This window comes from Balaenoptera borealis (genome assembly GCF_965194805.1).
Source record: "Balaenoptera borealis genome assembly, chromosome: 19".
Taxonomy (NCBI): Eukaryota; Metazoa; Chordata; class Mammalia; order Artiodactyla; family Balaenopteridae; genus Balaenoptera; species Balaenoptera borealis.
In genome coordinates this window covers 7,635,241-7,655,354 of record NC_138878.1, presented here as the reverse complement: position 1 = coordinate 7,655,354, position 20,114 = coordinate 7,635,241, and the positions used below count along the sequence as shown (strand labels likewise).

The following is a 20,114-nucleotide window of genomic DNA, read 5'->3' as shown; positions in this document are numbered from 1 at the left end:
AAAGTTAAGAAACAAACAAACAACTGTAATTTGTCCAGAGTGTTGATGTGAAATCCTGTCAGGCCTTGCTAACAAGAAAATCATGGCATGTAAGGGAAGAAGGAAAAATAATCAATTTGAGCCAAAAGGCAAGAATTGTTTATCTTTACCATTGAATGCATATGTGCCCAAGCCACCTCTGCCAATGCCTTCTCTGCCGGGCTCGTTTCCCTCTAGATGGGTGTGTGGTGGGATGAGAAGCTCAGGGCGAGGCTGAGAAGGCCCTGCTCTCTGGTTGGGATTTTTGTTTGTTTGTTTCCACCAGGGCAATGATGTCTCTACTTATCTGAAAACTGAAAACTTTGCGGGGGGGGGAGGGGGATTTTGAGAGATTGTAATTTACATTTATATTAAATATTACTAACTATTGGAAGGGACTGGCCTTCCACCTCACAAAACAGCCTATGTTTCACTCTGAATTATTGCCTCATTACTTCTCCATTAATCCTTCCTCTGGAGAAAAGGATGCCTTTTACACTTCTAACGCAGTGTTGGGCCCAGTTAAACTGTACACTAAGAAACTGAGTACAGAATCAAAAAAAAAAATGCAGTTTATTATTGTAGATTATTCTTTCTCTTGATATAACCAGAATTGAAAATGAAAGAAAAGCACATAGGAACATCACGCGTGGTTAGTTAGTAACTCAAGATATAAAACAATTTTGCACAGCAAAATATGTAAAAGAAAAGTAACTGACAAGATTTTTTTATATTTATTGTGGTAAGATTTACTTTTCATTTTGTTTTTAAAGACAGGATGTCAGTCCCTGAAAATAACATTTTACTGATTATTGCCTTTAAAACTGTGGATTTTTTTTTTTTAAGTTACAGAAAATCCAGTTCTGCACCACAATACAACTGTAAAAAAATCTGCATCATCTTAAAACTGTGCAGTAATGCCATTTTTTATAACTGCATAAATTTATTAGCGTTCTAAACAGTTTTGCAAATTTTTTTGTATTATATGCTTGCAGGTTATATCTTAGTGCAATTCAGTCCCAAATACTTTAATTTTGAAAAAAAAAACCATACATTTTGAATGTAAAATACCCCTACAGATATAAACAGGGGTGCTTCCCCTTTTAATACTTTGGTTTTCAATACAGTCAGTGGTATAGCAAAGACTACACACACATACCCAACTTATATTTAAGTTGCAAGCACATGCTGTATAAGCTACTTTTTTTAAACAGTCCCCTTGCAAACTCTACCCCCCTTAACATCACAACAGTAAACAATTTAGTGCATCAATCTTTTAAAAAATCTACAGCTAAACAGACCTAACTCTTTCAAATTTATCTATAACATTCCTTTATCTGTAGCATACATTTTAACTGGGCTAACAGATTATAAAAACTAGAATTAAATTATATACTAGAAACCCATAGCATTCCACATTTGACAATGACCAAAAGCCAAAAAAAAAAAAAAAGAAAAAAGAAAAAGAAAAAGAAAACAAACCAAAAAAATAACGGGGCAGATTTCTTTTTTTAAAAAATAAATTTTAGACTGCTTTCGGCAACAGCACAATTTTAGTCCCCCCAGTGGGGCAGTCATTCTTATTAAAAAGAAAGCATTAAGAGTTCTTTACTGTTGGCCGTGTTAAATTTTTTAACCCATTCTGGCATCTTTGACAAGGAATCCCTTCAGTGCATTTACAATGGGAGGCTGAAGTTCTGAGTAACTCAAAGCAGTTTTGGAGCAGATGCAAACTTTCATGGGAAGAAGGTTCTACGGTTGCACTTTTTTTGTTCTTAACTCAAAAAACTCATGAGGCAATAAAACAAAAGTATGAATGCCAATGCCATAAGTCTTCGAACGTCCATTTCCAAGCCAAAGGAAAAAAAAAAGAAAAAAATAATTATACCATACATGTCCAGCATGCAGGCTTTTTTTTTTATTAATATAATGTCTCTTTTCCATAAAGTCTTTGAAACAGTTATAGTTCATTGTTGCTAAGACAAAGTAGCAAGCATAATAATGCATGAGATGAGAATGAGTTTTTTAAATGGCAGACTAAACTCTCAGATTTGGCATCATAAGGACCAAAACTCACGAGTCACACCCAGAAGGTTGATGCAGGCTTGATTGTGGCAGGTTCATGAGGATTTTTCCCCTCTATTTTAGCATAACAATGCTCAAAAAAACCCGATGGAACTCAGCACGCTGCAAGTGTATAACATTTCACATTTTTTTTTTTCCTTTGCAAGCTCAATCTCATATGAAGAACTCAGGAGGAGAAAAAAAAACTTAGCTTTTTTTTTTTTTCTTTTTTTTCTTTTATCTCAGAGGAGATGGGTGGAGAGGGAGTGAGGGTGGAGTGTGGGGAGGGAAAAAAAGGGGGTAACACAGCAAGCTCCAAAAACTCAAATAAAAAAAAAAATCCAAACAAAACAAAAACACACACACAGAAAATGAACACCAGCTCATGAACTGAAGAAGAAAAAAAAAATATGTGAATGATGCAGGCTTCAAAGGTGAGTATGAGGAACTCTGCCGAGATCGCTGAACATTGAGCACGTTGGGGCGGGGGGGAGTGTTTAAAAAAAAAAAAAAACAGAAAAACAAGCCAGCGAGTTATGGAGAATTTCAGATTGGCAATGCATGAGCCAGACAACCTGCCCCTCCCCGACTTCAAAACAGCCGTCGCCACCACCACCAACTCGGAGCACGGTGTGTGTTGTGTGTGTGTGTGTGCGTGCGCGCAGGGGGCAACTGCGGGGGGGGCAAGCTCGGGAGGGGAGGGGGCGAGATGGTGGCGAGCAAGGCTCTGGAAGTGGCAAGCCCACACCCGAGTCGGACCCCCACGGAGCACTTATCAAGGTGGCTAGCTGGGATCGCGTGTCAGACTCACATGAAAAACTCGGGAGAGGACGGGTTGTCGCTGCTCGAGCCGTTTTCTCGGAAGCCGCTGCTCACCAGCTTCTCGTATTTCTCCTTGTACGCGTCCCTCTCGCGCACCAGCCTGGAGATCTCCTGCTTGAGGTGGTCGACCTGCTGCAGCAGCTGGTTCTTCTCGGACTCCAGGACGTGCCTCTGCTGCACCCTCTTGAAGCGGCAGGACTGGGCATAGCCGCGGTTTTTCAGGGTCCGCCTCTTCTGCTTCAGCCGGATCACCTCCTCCTTGCTGACCCCGCGCAGCTGCCGGTTCAGCTCGCGCACCGACATGGTCACCAGCTGCTCGTCGGAGAAGCGGTCGTCGAAGTGCAGGCCGCCGGCGGCGTGGTGCGGGTGCAGGGCGCCCCCCGCCCCCGCCGCGCCCCCGCCGCCGCCGCCGCCGCCGCCTCCGCCGCCGCCGCCGCCCCCGGCGCTGGCCGGGCCGCCGCCGCCCGAGCCGCCCGCGCCACCGGCCGAGGCGGACGCGCTGCCCGCGGCGCCGGGCGCGCCGGCCGTCGGGTGATGGTGGTGGCCGGCGGCGTGGTGGTGGTGGTGGTGGTGGTAGTGCGGGCCCGCGCCGCTCTGCGCGGCGGCCGCGGCGATCACGGCGGACACCACGGCGGCGGCGGGGCCCATCTCCTCGCCGCTGCCGCCCAGGGAGGCGCCGGCGCCGGCCCCGGCCGCCGAGGCCAGCTGCTGCGCCCCGCGCGCGTAGCCATCGAAGCCGCCCTGGAGCTGGTGGCTGTTGCTGATGAGCGCCTCGACCGCGTCCTCGGGGCTGAAGCCCAGCGCCTCGGGGTTCAGCTGCTGCGGGTAGCCGGTCATCCAGTAGTAGTCTTCCAGGTGCGCCTTCTGCTCGCTGCCCGAGCCCGGGCTGGGCGCCGAGAAGCTGGGGGAAGGGGGCACCGAGCTGCACGGCGTGCTCATGGGGGTGGAGGACAGCGAGCCCCCGGCGATGAGACGGCCACACTGGCTGATGATGCGGTCGGTCTCCACCGGTTCCTTTTTCACTTCAAACTTCATCAGATCGAAGTCATTAACATATTCCATGGCCAGGGGACTGGTGGGCAGGTCGGAGTTGCTCATTGCCAGTTCTGATGCCATTCTCCTGCCGCCGCCGCCGCCGCCGCCGCTCCGCCAGATGGGCTGCAGGAGAGGGGCCAGCGGGCTGTGCTGGGTGGCCAGCGGGTGAGCCAGCTTGCCGGGCTGGGGCGCTTCTAGCTCGCGCGGCGGTGGCTGGCCCGAAACCTCCGAGCGCGCACACACCCCCCCCGCCCTGCCCGCGCCCCCCGCGCCCGCCCTCCCTCCCCCCTGCTCACGCCAATGTGCTTGCTCGCTCGCCCCGGCCCCTCCTCGCCTGCTCGCCTCCTAGCGCGCCGAGCCGGCGGCTTCAGGCTCGGGAAGGTCCTCTGCGGGCTGCGGCGGCGGCGGCGGCGAAGCCAGAAGAGCCCGGCTGGGTGCGCGGCGTCCCCCGCTCGCCGCTCCGCTGCGCGTTTTGCATAAGGAGTGCTCGCCTCGCCGGCCCGGGCTGCAGGCGGGGCGCGCGCGGCGGCCGCTCCGGGCTGGAGGCGCGGCGGGCCGCTGTCCGGGAGGCGCGGGCCTTGGCACGGGGGAGTTAACACTTCATGCTTCTCGCCTCCTCTTCTGCCTGGCTTGTTTTTTTTTTTCTTTCCTCTCTCTCAACCTCGCGGTCTTCCTCCCTCCGTGCAAAGTGCAAGACAGAGGTGCAGCCGGGCTGGAGGAAAGGGAGGGGGGAGCGGAGTTCTTTCTTGCCTCTTTTTTTTTTTTTTAAAGAGAAATAGCGAAGTCCTGGGGAAAGGCGAGGCGGAGAGCAAAAGGGGAGAGGCCGAGCCGACGAGCAGCCCGAGCTACAGCTCGAAGATGAAAAAAAGATTTTAAAGCCTCTGATCCAGCAAGAAGAGTTTAAAGCAATTGCTGAGTTTTATAGCACTTGTGACGTCAGGCCCAAAAGGGAAATTGACTGGTACTCCAGACCAATGGGAGGCGGCGAGAGCGGTCGCGATTAGCATAATATAGAAACAAGGAAACTTTTCCGAGCTGTCAATCAGGGCCCAATCAGCTGACTGTCAGCTGGGACTGGCAGTCTTAACCCTTCCTGCGCCGCAGCCTCCTCGGGAGGTTGCAAAGCCGGGCGCAAAGTTTGGTGCAAGAGGGGAAGGAGTTTTCCAGGGGGACTGCGGGAACCCGGGTGGACCGGCAGGACGGTTGGCTTTACTTCGGAGCGAGAAAGGCCTGCCTTCCGGAGCCCCAGCTCGCCCGTCACTCGCTGGGCCGGGATTGGCCGCCGCCACCCCCCCACCGCCGACCACCATCCCCAGGGTCGTGAATTCGCCGGGTAGCTTTTTCTCCTTGCTCCACCTTCGGCACCCAGGTGTCCGCCCGGGGGACCTTCCTTCCCCCGAGCCTGGCAGTGCCCGGAGCTCAAACTTGGCCCAAACTCTTTGTCCCTCTCCCCGGTGCCCGCGCGCGGGTGTGCAGGGGTCCAGACGGCGCGGAGGACGTCGCCCCGCCGCGCGCCTGCCGGGGCGGTTTGGAGTCGGCGGAAAGAGAAAGCGCGCTTTATCACCCTCTTTTAAAGGAGGTGAAATAAGTTGTTCAGGAGCCATTCCGCGCGGGGGCTGGCTGCCCGCTGGCGTCGCGTGCCCTTGCGGGGGGAGCGAACTCCTCCGCGAATTAACTCCGGGAAAGCTCGGAGTCAGGTCAGCCCGGCTCACCCTCCGGCTTCCGACTCTGGCCCGTCTTTGGCCTTTGAGATTCATTTCTCTCTCTCTCTCACACACACACTCATCCACCCCTTATGAAATTTGACTCCTGTTTATCAGGGTCCCGCGCGCCCTTTGCACTTTTACGTTTCACTTAATTATTTCAGACTTGATCGTGGCGAGGAACAAGGGGGAAAAAAAAAAAAACACCACCCAGCCTTCACCAGCTCCCCTCGAAGGGTTAAATTTTAAACGGTGGTTTCTCGGACGGGCCCGGAAACCTAGAGTGGGGGTGGGGTGGGGTGGAGTGGGGGCTGCATGTCCCCCTCGGGGTCGCGGATGCTAATGACTATTCAGTTTTCTAGACTGATCCTTTTAAAGCTTATGCAAAAAAGAAAAAGGAAGGAAAGAGAAAGAAAAGAAAAAAGAACCAACAACTCTGTTTCTAAGATTTTAAAGCGATAGACCAGATGGAGAAGCCGAGATTGACTTGGGGGAAAGCAAGAGTGCGTGAAGCCGACCCAGCGTTTGGAAGACCAGCCCGCCCGCTTGGATGTTGGACTGTTGATTCCTTCAGTTAATGAAATGCATTTGGTGTTAATCATATTTATCTTATTTTATGGGAGGGGGGGACGCTAGGAGGGTGCATTAAAAAAAAAAAAATTCTGAAAAGCCTGCAAAACGATCGAAGAGTGAAAACTATTGTTGGACCGACTTGGTTTTTACCTCAACAGCGCCACCTTTCGGCAAAGGTCAGTTGAAATTGATCCGTGTCCAGTTTTGTTGATGAAATGAAAAGAAGCTGGTTTCCCTAGGTGGGAGGAGAAAAGAGGCACAGAAAGTTAGTTTGACTGCAGTGGGAGAACCCGACTTTGTTAGGAAAGGGGCTGAAGGCAGTGCTGGCAGGTGCGTGAATCATTTTTCCCTACCATCCCCCTTGACTGTGAATACAGAGGCCAGGGGACCCAGGAGCCTTCCAAGTGTAACTATGGCTGAGAGGCTTATGCAAGAGGATCCCATGTAACAAACAGGGCCCCAAACCCTTTAAAAGTGCCGGGATGGATTTTCAACGGGCTTTATGGCAATATCAATAGAATTAAAGTTACTTGTAATTCAGTGATAAATGAGATGTCTCTAGTAAGTAAGATTAAGTGCAGTGCTATAAAGTTGTTTATCTGAAAAGTAATTCTCAGAAAACCTGACTTCTGACACTTAGTCATATATTAAGCCAGCTTCTTGAACATTGCACTTCAGAATGCTCTCACCCACCGGACAGCATACTTTACTATTTATAACGAGACCTTAGGTGTCACTCATTGGCTTCATACACCAGATTAGATTTGTGTTAATTTCTCTCATGCTGGCAGCCTTGGGTTTCAGCAAACCCTGGAATCCCTAAGGAGAGATTCCCCAAAACGTTTGTAGGCACATCGTTACCCTAAAAGGACAGCACTGTTGCTGTTTTCTAGAAAAGCACTTTTTCTTTTCATCATCACTGCAGAGAAGCTGTTTATATGGGTAGTTTTGGTTTTATGGGAGTACTTTGTCGGGATGGAATGAGGTATGTCTATTACTAGTTTGGGGAAGAAAGAGTGAAGATTATGTCAATATTTATGCAACCTAACAGAATTCCTTTGCTTTCCTCCTCTCAAACAGTATTTCACCTAGTAATGAAGTTAAGGGATTACAGTTTATGTATTCAGAGGAATATTTACTGCTTAAATTACATAAACATATTGTGTCATTAGCATTGTCTATAGCAATACTTTTCTAAGCCTTTTTAAAATCACTAGCCACAAATGTCTGAAGTTTATATTTTGCATGTAAAATATGAATTTCAGCATGCTTAGGAAGAATTAATTCATTTTTTTCTTTAATCCTTTTGCATCACAGTTTTGGTAAAAGCTGTGAGATATGATCCCTGTCTCTCATGAAAGTATTTTTGGTCAGGAACACTGAAACTGCTACATTTATAAATAAACAACATTTATAAACAAAGTTCACCAATGATGAAGACCATGAGATATATAGATTCATGGCCATGCACCTAATTGTTGCAATTATGTGTCATTTCTAGATATTAAATGCCCATGTTTGGGCAGATAAATGTATTATTATCTGCACATTTTTATGGTTTATTTTTGTACACTGCTGTCAAACCAGGCAGGGTATTTTTTTTTTTCTCTCATTGCAGAATCTTTTATAGTCTCCCATTTTCTCTTGGAAAAAAAAAAAAAAAAAAAGGAGGATCCGAATTATTTTTTAGACGTGGAGCAGTGGTGCCCTCAAGCTTATAACTTAATTCTCATTTTTGTCCTTTTTCCTTTATTATTTGGTGATTCACAGGGGTGTCTAAACATTTACAGTCTTCTGTTAGTGGCGTTTCTCTTGTAACAATTGAGCTCTCTCATTTTAATTAGTACTATTCAGGTTTTGAGTCTCTACAATTACAGCAGGCCACATTTCTTTAGATTTCTTTGCTAACATTGTTTGTTTCACTTCTCTCCAAGCCAATCTAATCCAAATACAATATGAACTGTGTCTTCTTACTGCTTAATACTCCCTTGCTATATATACTCCAGTAATCTCTGTAGAACAATACAGAGTAATTTAGAAACCATGCGTTTGTCATTATTGACCAGTTCAAACCAGTAGCATTGAGGTTTCTGAAAGCAGTGAATCTTTATAGAAGAATTTGGCGGGAGGGAGGAGGGCATGGGTCGAATCACATAGGAGATTGTGAAACCGTAACATCAAAAACACAATTTTGGTTTCATGTCAGTACATACAGAATAACTTTATGCAAAAAAAATTTTTTAAACCCTGTTTACATCCAAATTATAATGATTAAAAGTGAAAGATAATATAGTTTTCCTGATTGTGAGTTACAGCAACTCAGGTATATCATGTTGGAATCAGACATATATTATCTAAAAAGAACAAGATGCATCAAGGGTAGTGTCTGAACTCTGTTTATCCAGGAGCTGATTTTATGGTGCAGAACTAACCAGTGTCCACTGAGTTTCACTCTGAAACCAACTAAATCGATTTGAGAAAAGAGTTGTTCAGAGGAACTGAATGATAAGGCATGGAGTGTTCCTAGCTGTAGTGTTAGAGAAAAATCCTTTTAGCAGTCTTTAGTGAGCAGGGCAAGTAAGTCAGAAATCACTGTTAGCAGATTCATGGACGAAAATTAATCGAATCAGACGAGATAATCTGATAAGGGTAAAATTGCTGAGGAAACAGTCTTGCCTCATATTGGAGAATGTGAGACAACAGTCTGATTACTAGGAGTCGTTATGAATAGGTGAATTATGTGCTAAATAATCATCAGAGTAAATCAGCATTTATTAATTCTTTTCTCTTTAAGCAATTCACAGTTGTAAGTTAAAGCCGCTCTCTCTTTGAAGACACATCTTCTATAATTTTTATTAGAGGTAATTTATTATTTGCATTACCTGTATTTACTTCATAATTGAACATTTTGCATTCAAATTTATGTAATGCATTATGCTTGAGAATATATTTCTGCCTGATTAGCATAAATAGTCACTTACCTCATGAATTACTAACAAAGTTTATCTTAAAATATAGGTTTTTTTTAATTAAGTGGAACACAAACATATGTACAATAAATTCTGATTTTCCGGTGCAGTTAGAGAACGGCTCACGTTTGGTTTCGGGGAAGCCAGGCCATCAGGGAAGGGGAGGAATTGTGAGGAGAGAGTGAAAAGTACACAAATGACATTTGGAGGTTTCTTTGGGGGGGGGGTTATCATTTTGATGGGGGTATAGGCCTGGTGCGGGTGGGCAGTGGAAAGAGGGCAGAAGAAGGGTCTGGGGTCTTCATACACTGTTGAGATTGTTTACTGGAAAGTGGATTCTGAAAAAAAAAACCCACAACTCGTCACCTGTGCCTTTGTGAAGGACCCTGGTAGCAAGTGCCTGAGTCTGGGGTCTTGTTTGTTTTGTTTGCTTGTTTGTGTCAGGCTCCCAAAGAGTTCTACCTTAGAACACAATACACATCATTTAATAAAATTCTTGTTTGTTTTGCACCAGAGATGTGGAAAAGCCAGATGTTTTCTCAAGTGAGAATTCCCGGCACAACCTCCCAGATTTGCTCCAGCTTCCCTCCCTTCCTCACCCGACAAAGACACCCAGTGTGGCCTGGCAGACAGGAGGTGATTGATAATAGCTCTGTGCATACACCGACATTTGAACGAAAGGACTTCTTCGGGGTTTAGGCACCAGATGGAGATCCAAAATGATGAGGCCTCTTTCCTACTCTCGCCATTCCAAATCAACAGATTTCCATGCTTGTTGGGTTTTTTTTTCCCTTCTTTCCTTTTTGCAGGCCATGGACATCTCCCTAGCTTTTTTCTGTTCCTTCAATTAGGAACCACTTGCAATTCACCATTCCACTGTTACCCCTTTTGATCCTACTCACAGCTATACCACGGAGGGAACTTGTCTCGAAAGCATTCAACCCTTCAAAGATTTACTGTGCTGAAATCGGAACTAATTTTTTTTAAAAAGGCAGGAATAAAGAAACGGACCTGATATTGGGACAGTGTTGGTTCAGGATGTGTCTTCCGTGCAGGGGAACCCGGGGGACAGGCTGGTGGTAGTGCTGCTTCTGTAGAGTTTTGGTCACTCTCCTTCCTCCCCCTGGGTCTGGGGTGATTCTTAGGTCCTGTTCCAGAGGCATTTAGCAGCCACTCGACCTGGGAGCTGGAACCTGGAGTTCTGGAAAACACAAACCAAACTTAAATATGTGTGAGCTGACTGGAAGAGTCTGCTGATGCAGATGATTTCTGAATCTGTGTGTTTCTCAGTTTGTTTGGCTGGACCTGAGAGAAGAGATCCCTTGTGGCCTGTGTTATATCTTTGTTCTTGGTTGCATCATGGGTTTTGCTGAGCTTTCTCACGTGTTGTTCTGTGCACTGAAAACACCAAACTCGCCCAGTGACACCCTCACGGCGTTATCCATCATGGCAGTGTTGCTGGTTGGACAAACAGAGAACTAAGCGAAACAACCCCGCCCCTACCCCCAATAAAAATGAAAGTCCAATTTATAGACCTTTTGCCAGTATTCTTATTTTGTCCTTTTATAAACAGCGAGCCATGCTCTTGGTTAAATATAAACATTTGAACAAGACAGAAATGGGAGGACATCAAACAAAAGAACCACAATTCCTCATCTCCACTCTGGTCCCCTAATCGTGGTCTCAGGTGTGACCATCTATGACAGTCAGGATCCGGGTGGACACTCTTTACAGAATGGAATCGTAGCAGGCACACCATGCTTCACGGCGTGCTCCCGGCAACACACCCACCCCTAACCATCTCAAAAAGCAGCTTGGGGCACTCCTCTGTTCTTTGGCAGAATTCACTTCGGAGAGGGGCCCAGGAAAACATTTTCATTTCTTCTAAAATCAGAGTTAAAGAAATGAAAATCATCTAGCATGGATTCTATCTGTCAGTATACAAACAAAGCCATAAAATTTAATTAAGTTTTCTTGTGGAAGGAGTCCATGGAAACCAAAGCACGTAGCACCCACACAAGTCCATGTGTGGTCCTGACAGCATGTACTTGATTACCTCCAGTGATTGGGTGCTCACTACCTCCCTATTTTACCTTCTATCTTCCCACAGTCCTGAGACTGTCAGGAAAGCTGTTTGTTTGTTTGTCTGTTTGTCTAGTATCAAGTCATATCCCTTCTTCTCTACATGAGTCTTGATTTTATACACTCAAAAGGCGACATCCTTACATCCTTTGGGGGCTCTGAGGAGTAGAAGACAACCACTATGACACCCTCTCCGTGCCTTTCCTTTTCATTTCTAGACATAGTCAGTGCCTTTAGCATTTCCACATATGCCTGCATTTCAAGCGCCCCTGCCTCGAGGTCGCTGCCCCGAGGTCGCTGCCCCGACCTGAGGGTTCAGGTTCCAGAGCTGAACCCGGATCCCCAGGCTCTAGCCCCGCCCTCTGCCTCCTTGAGCTGCAGCCTGCCTGCTCCCCACGCTAGACCATAATTCCCCGACCTCTCCGGCAGACACATAACACCAGCGACTCATTGAGCATGGCCCCAGGCCTTTTCTCCTCGTATTGCCCCTATCCTCTGTTTGTGGGCTAACGTTTTTGAACCCAAGCACGGAAACATACAACGATCCCCACTAGGGTCCATCTCATTCGATCGAGACTGTTCCCTGCTGCCTAAATCGCTTTGAATCTAGGATGTGCCATCGACTAGTTTTAATTCGCTTCCCACCTTTGCACCAGCTGCAAATGAAATTGATGTGCTTCACCTCTCAGAAGCAGGCCCCTCACCTGCAAAATGGGAGGTGGGCAGGATCAGAGATTGTGCCTGTGAGGTGTCTTTCACCACATGAGGCCACAGGGCAGCTCCATAAATGGCTGGTGCCCTCTGCACTTCTGACCCTCCCCTTGACCTGCTGATGACAGCATCGCAAGGGACCAAGCCCCTCAGCAACCCAGTAGAGACGGCCCCTCCTAGTCCCCCCATTATACAAAATGACCCGCTGGATTATTCGAGTCCCCTAGTGGGCATTTAAAATTAAGTGGGCCTAAAACATCACCAAATCAACAGGGAAATGCAAGTCAAAGCCACAATGAGATATCACCTCACACCTGTTAGGATGGCTATTATCGAAAAGACAAAAGATAACAAGGGTTGGTGGAGATGTGGCAAAAAAAGGGAACCCTTGCGCACTGTTAGCGAGAATGTCAACTGGTGCAGCCACTGTGGAAAACAGTATGGAGGTTTCTCAAAAAAATTAAAAATAGGACTACCATATGGTCCAGCAATGCCACTTATGGGTATATGTCCAAGGGAAATGAAATCAGTATCTCAAAGAGATAGCTGGACTCCCATATTTATCACAGCATTATTTATAATAGTCAGGATATGGAAACAGCCTATGTGTCTATCCACAGGTGACTGGATAAAGATAATCTGGTATACATATACAATGGAATATTATTTGGCCTTATAAAAGAAAGAGATCCTGCCATTTGTGACAACATGGATGAATCTGGAGGACATTATACTAAGTGAAATAAGCCAGACACAGAAAGACAAATACTGTATGATCTCACTTATATGTAGAATCTTAAAAGGTCACACTCACAAAATCAGAGATTAGGATGGTGGTTATGGGGGATTAAAGGATGGAGGAAAATGGGGAGAAGTTGATCAAAGGGTACAAAGTGTCAGTTATGCAGGATGAATAAATTCTGGAGATCTATTCTATAGCATGTTGGCTGTAGTGACCAATACTGTATTGTGTATTGAGCACTGTAATTTGCTAAGAGGGTAGATCTTAAGTGCTCTTAACACACAAACACACACACACACACACACACACAAAAAGAAGATAGTAACTATGTGACGTAATGCATATTTTAACTAGCTTGATTGTGGTAATTATTTCACAATGTATACCTATACCAAAACATTACATTGTATACCTGAAATATATACAATTTTTATTTGTCAATTATATCCCAATAAAGCTGAAAAAAAAAAAAGGAATTGGCCTATTTGGTAATTGGGATAATTTTAAACTAACTTACCCCATCTGGATGTCCTATACCCACCCTTCTAATCAATTCTAAAATTACATTTTTTTGGTATAGACAGAGCTCTCTGTCGCAGATGGCAGATGACTTAGACAACTGTTTGAAGTTTCACCTGCCCTGATCTTTGTAAACCTTCGCCCTGTCAAAATATAGTAGTTATCCAAAGCTGGGACCTCAGAGACTAATAAAAAATAGATGTAACCTAGAAAAACTAAGCAGAAGAACTGTGTGTGTGTATAAAAGCCTCTTTGCGATCCATTCCTTCCCCCCTGGTTTTTCTCGTTTCGATCACCACCTTTCATGCCATTTCCCCATGCCAGTTGTGAAGCCGGGAGGCTCCAAGGCATTTTCTTCTTTTTTTTTAAACATCTTTGTTGGAGTATAATTGCTTTACAATGGCAAGGCGTTTTCTTGAACAGAAGAGTTCAGAGTTGCCAGTGTCCACCTTTGAGCTGCAACTGGTTCCCCCCGGTCTCTCTTGAAAGGATCTCAACGTGCAGGCTTTCGCAGAATCTGCCCTTCTTGGTTCCCATCTCACCACCTTGCAGAGGAAGCTGGGCATGAAAGCAGGAAGGAGCCGGCGGGTATTTATGACCTGCTCTCCGGGGTCTCTGTCCTGCCTGAGAACTTGGTGCTGGCTGCTGCAGCAGACTCGGCCGGGGATCATCATCGGGGCTCCCGAGGAATGATGGGGACTCTTCAGGCGAGCGTCACCGACTGTGGGCTCCAGCCTCCGTGAAGAGCTGCTAATCGGGGCTGAGTGATGTGGGCGCTGGCCGGTTGGGGAAGGTGGGTCGGCATGGAGGCAGGCTGCTGATTCACCTCTGACCTCAGCAAAGCTTCCCTGTCTTCTCCAGCTCATTTTTCAAACTGAAAATGGGCTGGACTGCACGAAGAGGTTAAAAAAAAAATCTGGATTGCACGGAGGGAATGTTCTCGGCCCTTTGAGGCTGAATACGGGGTAGGTAAGCATGGACCAGATACCCATATGCACAGACAGAGCTGCCATGCTGTGATTCTGTAAAGCACTGGTGGGTCTCAATGACAAGGTCACAATATCGTTGAGGTCAAAATGACAGAGCCAGTGAGGTGGGGGCAGAATGGGAGGGCCAAAGCCTCCTGCGTCTCCAGGCCAGAAGATGCTGGGCTTTTAGGTCAACGACGCTCAGAGCCTTTAGTGGCCGAGAAGTGAGAAGGTGAAGCATGGATTTCTGAGGGTTGCTGAGCCAGGAGATGCTGCCCTTTGGCACCAGGCCGACGTGGGGTCTGAATCCTGCTCCATCCCAGGTGTGAGACCTGGGCAAGTTGGTTGACCCAGGCTCTAGGCCTCAGTCTCCCCCTGGGTCAAAGGTGGAGAGAGTTTTTGTCACCACGACGAGCATGGGTACCCAGTGCCTGGCATACGTCAGCCAGCCCCCTGGTGAGTGCTCAAAAGAACTGATCTTTTAGTATGTGCCAAAGGCCGTGCTGACGTCCTACGCATACCGTTTCCATCTATGGCGCCTCGTGCATTCGAGGGTCTCAGGAAATGTTTTCCCTTCTGTCTTTTCTGCTCCTGCCTTCAAGCTGTAGTCACCCCCAAACCTGGCAGAGTTCCTCTTTCTTTCCCTTTCTCTTGAGGCTTTGTACAATTCCGCCCACCTGGAACTCCACGCCCTCCCCATCTTCCCTCTGTCCTGCCTCCTGGCTAACTCTGCTCCTTCTTCAGGTCTTGGGCTTCCTCTTAAAAGCCTTACCTGAGTCCTTGCGCCAGGTCACGAGCCCCCAAGGTGGCCTCTCCCTGTGCCACCTTGTGTCACCGGTCTCCCCGGGCCGGTGTCCGGTCCCTGTGCCCACCGCCTCTGAGTCCTCACGGTGCCACGTTAATGCCCCATCTGCCCTGTGAGTGTCCTGAGGCCAGGACGACAGCTCTCATCTCTCCAGCTTCTTCGCCTACTGCAGCGCTCCGCTCAGTAGGTGCTCAATACATGTTTATTAAATGAAAGTGACTACACGAACACGCCGGTTCCTCGCCTTGCTTTCGGAAGTGCTAAGGCACGCAAACTGTCCCACCAAGTGTCCCAGAAAGCGTGCCTCTGAGAGGGGCAAGGTGGCTGGTATGTGGCAACAAGGCAGTCCCCACACTCACCTCTCACTCGTCCACTGGCCCATCCCTCAGCTACCAGGATAATTATCTTGTTCCCTAATTGGCCTACGTCTTCCCGAGCTGGAAGTGGGTGGAAACACGGTGCAGATGTGCGGGCCCTGGAACTGAGGAGGAAATCAGCAAATCTTGCTGGGATGGAATTCAGGACGAACGGAGGGAAGTGATTAAATACCCCGGTGTACCAAGGTGTGCCACCCGTATTCCAGCGCTGGCTGCCGCCACCGAAGTGGGCCCCATTCCAGCCTGGAGTCACAGCTGCCTCACCAGGGCTTCGAGGGACATGGACACTCTTTCGTCATCTTCAAATACGAAAGCCCGCCTGTCCCCATTTCCACATGCCCAAATCGTGCTCATCCCCCAGGCGCAGCTCCGGCGCAAGGCTGTGTGGAGCTCTGACCGCGGAGACTGGCATCTGATAAGCATTTAATACAGGCTGGTCGTTAATGCAATTGCCGCTGCTCCCAGAAGCCCTCTCTGACTCCCGCCTTTTATTCGTGGATCCCCACAGGTGTATCTTGACCTCCCTTGTGGAGCCTCCTGGAGCTTTGGGAGCTCATGGTGTAGTGGTGGGGCAGAACCGGGTTCAAGGTGGGCTTTTGCTACTTCCTCGCTGTGTGATCTCTGAGTTCTTTACGTGCTCCTCCAGTCTTGGTCTTTAGCATATGATGGGGTGCCAACTACTGGCCCTCTTTGTGTTGCAGGTGAAAACACTCTGACCTAAACTGAATTAAGGAGAAAGGGACCTTATGGGCCCACATGCCCACAGGGTGCAGGGACAGAGCTGGTTGCAGGCAGGAGCCACGTGATGTCCTTGGCGCCGGCTCCCTCACCCCTCTCGTGCCTGGACTCCAGGCGAGGGCTCCCTGGGGGAGCAGCTCCAGCTCCAGCAGGTCCAATGGGAGTCGGTCTGAGTCCCCAGTTGGGCAAACCAAAGTCATGGCTGGGGTCGAAGCGGTCTGGCTCATTTGACTGGTTATCTGCCCACCCCGATCCAACCCCTGTGGCAAAGGGATGAAATACGCTGACTGACTCAGACTTAGACTCAGAAATGGGGTGGGCAGGGACACGGGAAACCACTGAGTGTGATGGAGGAGCCTTCCTCCACAGCATGGGGCCCCTCACCAAACGACAACATGACCAACAGCCAGAACATACATGCTACTCACCCAGGCCTTGCCCTTGGCTTTAGCTCACTGGCTGTTCACAACAGCCCTCAGAGATACGTGCTGCTATTTCCATTTAGCTGAGAAGGAAGCTAAAGTACAGAAACGTGAGGGAGATTGTCCAAGGCCTCTCAGCTGGTGAGTGGGACAAGGTATGAATCCAGCATGGCGGCCAAGTTCATGCTCCAACCACCTTACTATCTATTGCGAGAGGGAGACATACCAGAAACACATGGACAAATAATATATACTGTAATATACTATATAATGTAATGTGGTAGAACATAGTATCATATAATTTAGTATAGTATTATATAATATAATATAGCGTTGTATGTAAAATCATATCATATATCATATCAGGAAAGGCATTGGGAAGTGGTCCTTTTTTTTGGCTGTGCCTCTCGGCTTGCGGGATCTTAGTTCCCCAACCAGGGATTGAACCTGGGCCCTTGGCAATGAAAGCTCGGAATCCTAACCACTGGACCGCCAGGGAATTCCCAAGGAAGTGGTCCATTTTTGTATCCGTCCCGAGAACACCTATCAGCAGCGTGGAGCATCAGGGGTACTGGGTAAGTGTTGACCAGCTGACCAAATGAGTCCTTCTATGTGTACAGTGAGAATCCTTTGATCTGAGAACGCTGTTTCTGCCACGGCAACATCATTATTATTACATTCCTATGTTTGTTTCGGTCACCCAAGAAGAACAAATAATCAAAAGAAGAAAGTTTGAGGAAAGATCAGGTGAGCTGAAATGTCTAGACCTATAGCCCTCTGGCTTCCACTGGTAGTGGGTGTTTAGAGATGCCAGGCTGACCCTGTGTGTCCCTAAGACTGTCTTATTGGACCCTTCAGGTGGAAAAGACCCCAGGAAGTCTGTTTTACAGGCAGGTGGAAAAGGAGTTAAGGGTCAAAGGCAAATGATACAGGGCTTTTGTACTTAATCTTTTCCTCTCCTTTTATAAAAGTGCCTTTGACATTTTTGAAATCTCTGTTACTATCCCCGAATTGGTGTTTGCTACACACGATTACACACTGGTCTCTTTGTGGGTTGTTTTTGAGTGCTAAAGTGCACAGGTGGAGCTGAGAAGTGAAGATTTTGTGTTTTAAAGATGAGGTATATCCCCTCTCCTGGCCTTCTCAGAGCATAGGTTTTAAGGCAAATAAATAACCTTGGATTTCCTCACTTCACCCCTGCCTCCCAGCTTGTAGGCCAGTAGTATGTGAGGCATTTAATCGAAGCGTAAGAACGATTATGAAAATGCCCCTGAAATTATGTTCACATCTGCAATCCAAATTGCGAATATCTCACCTCCCTCTACCGTCCTGGTGTCATCTGATCTCGGTTCCCTTGAGGTGACTAAGAGTCTAGTCATTAATATAACACCCACCAGCTTTATTGGAACTTACCGTCAGAAAGGTCTGTTTCCAGAAACTCCCTGCTCTGAATGCAGCTGCAGGGCCGGCCCTTCTTGGCCATTGCACAAGTCCGTGCATCATCTTTGTACTGGAATCACGCCCCAGACTTGAGCACCAACATGAGACTGTGGTCCGTGTTCTACGTCGCAGGGAAGAAAGGTTTGGTTTAAAGTTACACGATAGGGGAATTAGACTTCTAGAAGCTAGCACTCGATTGCCTACATTCTCACCTTTCCAACAACACTGGGAAGATCTGGTATAATGTGATGATGATGATGATGATGATGATGATGATGATGATGATGATGGTGATGGTGATAAATTACCACTATCAGGAGATACAGCGGATAGAGAAATGATCCAGACCCCATGAAGAAGCAACCATTCAAATCCAGAATATGGGCAATTCTATATGACAAAGGCTCCAGTTTCTCTGACAACTAAATGACCTGTAAAAGAGAGGGAGAGAAAGGGAGACTGCTACAGATTAAAGCAGGCATTCTTTTAGGTCTAAAAGAAGTGGCACAAACCCAGAGAGGCAGCAGTAGACCGGTGGGAGCGCCGGCTTGTGGGGGAGGCACGGGCCAATGTCTACACTGCATGTCCTTTCCCACGTCCTCGCATTTACCTGTGATGAGGTCCCCTGCCTTGGGAGACCTTCTCTGGTTGCTTCTCCTAATCACAGTGAGACGGTATGTTTCCACTCTGCGCTCCAACGCCAGCACAGCCTTTGGGACTGTGCATTGTAATTATCCATATATATTTGACTTCTTGAAAATTTGAGGCAATTGTACACCCACATGCAGCTGAAAGGAATAAAATGCAATTTTATTACGTGCGTAGATTTGTATGGTCGCCACCAACATGGTCAGGATGTGTACCATTTCCATCACAAGGGTCTCTCCTGCTAGACTTTTGTAATTGCCTGTTTACTCTCTATTCCCCTCACGATGCTGAGAGCACCTTGATCCAAGGGTCTTATGTTTCACCTCTGCGTCCTGGTTCAAGCTAACTCATACCAGCACCTAACTTCTCGGTGCTCCTACATGAAAGCTTGCGCAATAGACTCAAATTCTACCACAGTAAGAGAGGAGGAGACTCAGAATACTGTCTAGAAAGGGTTTGGCCAAGAGGGAGAGAAAACATCTCCAGGCACGAAGCACTAACAACGTATGATCTTAAGGGAACTTTTCCTCTAGAGACGACTGTGAAGATCTCAGTGGTAACTCTGGCATCATACTGCCTTAAAATATCATCCCCTCGGGTGATTCAAACAGAAACCTGCATTAAGGGAAGGGTAGATTTCGCTGCAAAATGAAACAGGTACACCTGACTTCTATTTTTTGGTCCTGATTTTATTCCTCTTGCATCATCTTTCCATGAATATGGGGGCTCTGAGGTTAATGCACTTGAAAATGGACTCATGGTGATTCAGGCCATGGGGACATCGCCCCTGATGGGGACAGTGCCTTGAGCAAGGAACTGGAGGTCGTCAGCAAGGGTGTTGGGACTTTTCTTTAGACTTTCTCATGACAGACTTGGAAGAAGGCAAGTTTTTTTTTTTTTGCATTTTGTTTATTTATCAAGTTTTCTTTAATTGGTCTCTAGCCAACTCTTGCTTTTCATCCTACTAATGTTAAGATTTTTGGAAACCGTCTTGGAGGAGCAGGGATCCTCAAATTACCCCCAAGGACCTACTCACGTGCTTCACTGATGCATGAAGACACCAATGACAAGTCTGAATCCCTAGGTTTTGATGAATGAACAAATATCAACGTATGTAAGATGACTCTGAGTTTTCCCCCAGCCCAAGTCTTGAAAGGGAGTGACCAGCTGACCCTCATTGAAATCCTTAAGTGTCAGGTCTTTACTCACTGAAAGCTTGTCCTGTGTCAGATTTTGTGTTAGTCGGGTAGATAGAGGGATAACAAATCCTGTTACTCATCCATATCCGTAGATCATTTCATCTGCCCGTCCATTTATCCATCCACCCATCCATCTGTCCATCCATGCGTCCATCCACCCATTTTTATGTACAGAGTGCAAATTTCTTTTAGTAGCTCCAGGGGACATGGGAAAGGCCATCGAAGCAGTAGCTTTTTGAACTTCTTTGCGGTATCTTCCAGGCACAAACGCATCTTTGC

The 20,114-nt window shown here is 47.3% G+C and overlaps 2 protein-coding genes and 1 long non-coding RNA gene across 20 annotated transcripts in view; 1 reads left to right on the top strand and 2 right to left on the bottom strand.

Annotated features, from left to right (window-relative positions):
• The window catches only part of MAF (MAF bZIP transcription factor), a 362,282-nt gene extending 358,085 nt beyond the window's left edge, over window positions 1-4,197 (bottom strand). For 7 of the 12 annotated variants that reach the window (XM_082366380.1, XM_082366379.1, XM_082366381.1 and 4 more), the window contains exon 1: window positions 2,894-4,195. In XM_082366380.1, coding sequence (XP_082222506.1) covers window positions 2,894-4,020 — 1,127 coding nt within the window. In that variant the 5' untranslated portion in view covers window positions 4,021-4,195. Of the gene's footprint in view, window positions 1-2,893 lie in introns of all 12 variants that reach the window. The other 5 variants (XM_082366384.1, XM_082366386.1, XM_082366385.1 and 2 more) reach the window with 2 other exon arrangements.
• A 1,747-nt stretch (window positions 4,198-5,944) lies between these two features.
• Window positions 5,945-10,716, top strand: LOC309616166. The gene is made up of 2 exons (XR_014237311.1): window positions 5,945-6,391; window positions 9,699-10,716. It is a non-coding gene; the product is annotated as an uncharacterized lncRNA (long non-coding RNA).
• A 128-nt stretch (window positions 10,717-10,844) lies between these two features.
• The window catches only part of LOC309616161 (uncharacterized protein), a 153,441-nt gene continuing 144,171 nt past the window's right edge, over window positions 10,845-20,114 (bottom strand). For 5 of the 7 annotated variants that reach the window (XR_014237302.1, XR_014237305.1, XR_014237306.1 and 2 more), the window contains one exon: window positions 10,845-18,776. The gene's annotated coding sequence lies outside the window, so the exon portion shown is untranslated. The remainder of the gene's footprint in view (window positions 18,777-20,114) is intronic. The other 2 variants (XR_014237303.1, XR_014237304.1) reach the window with 2 other exon arrangements.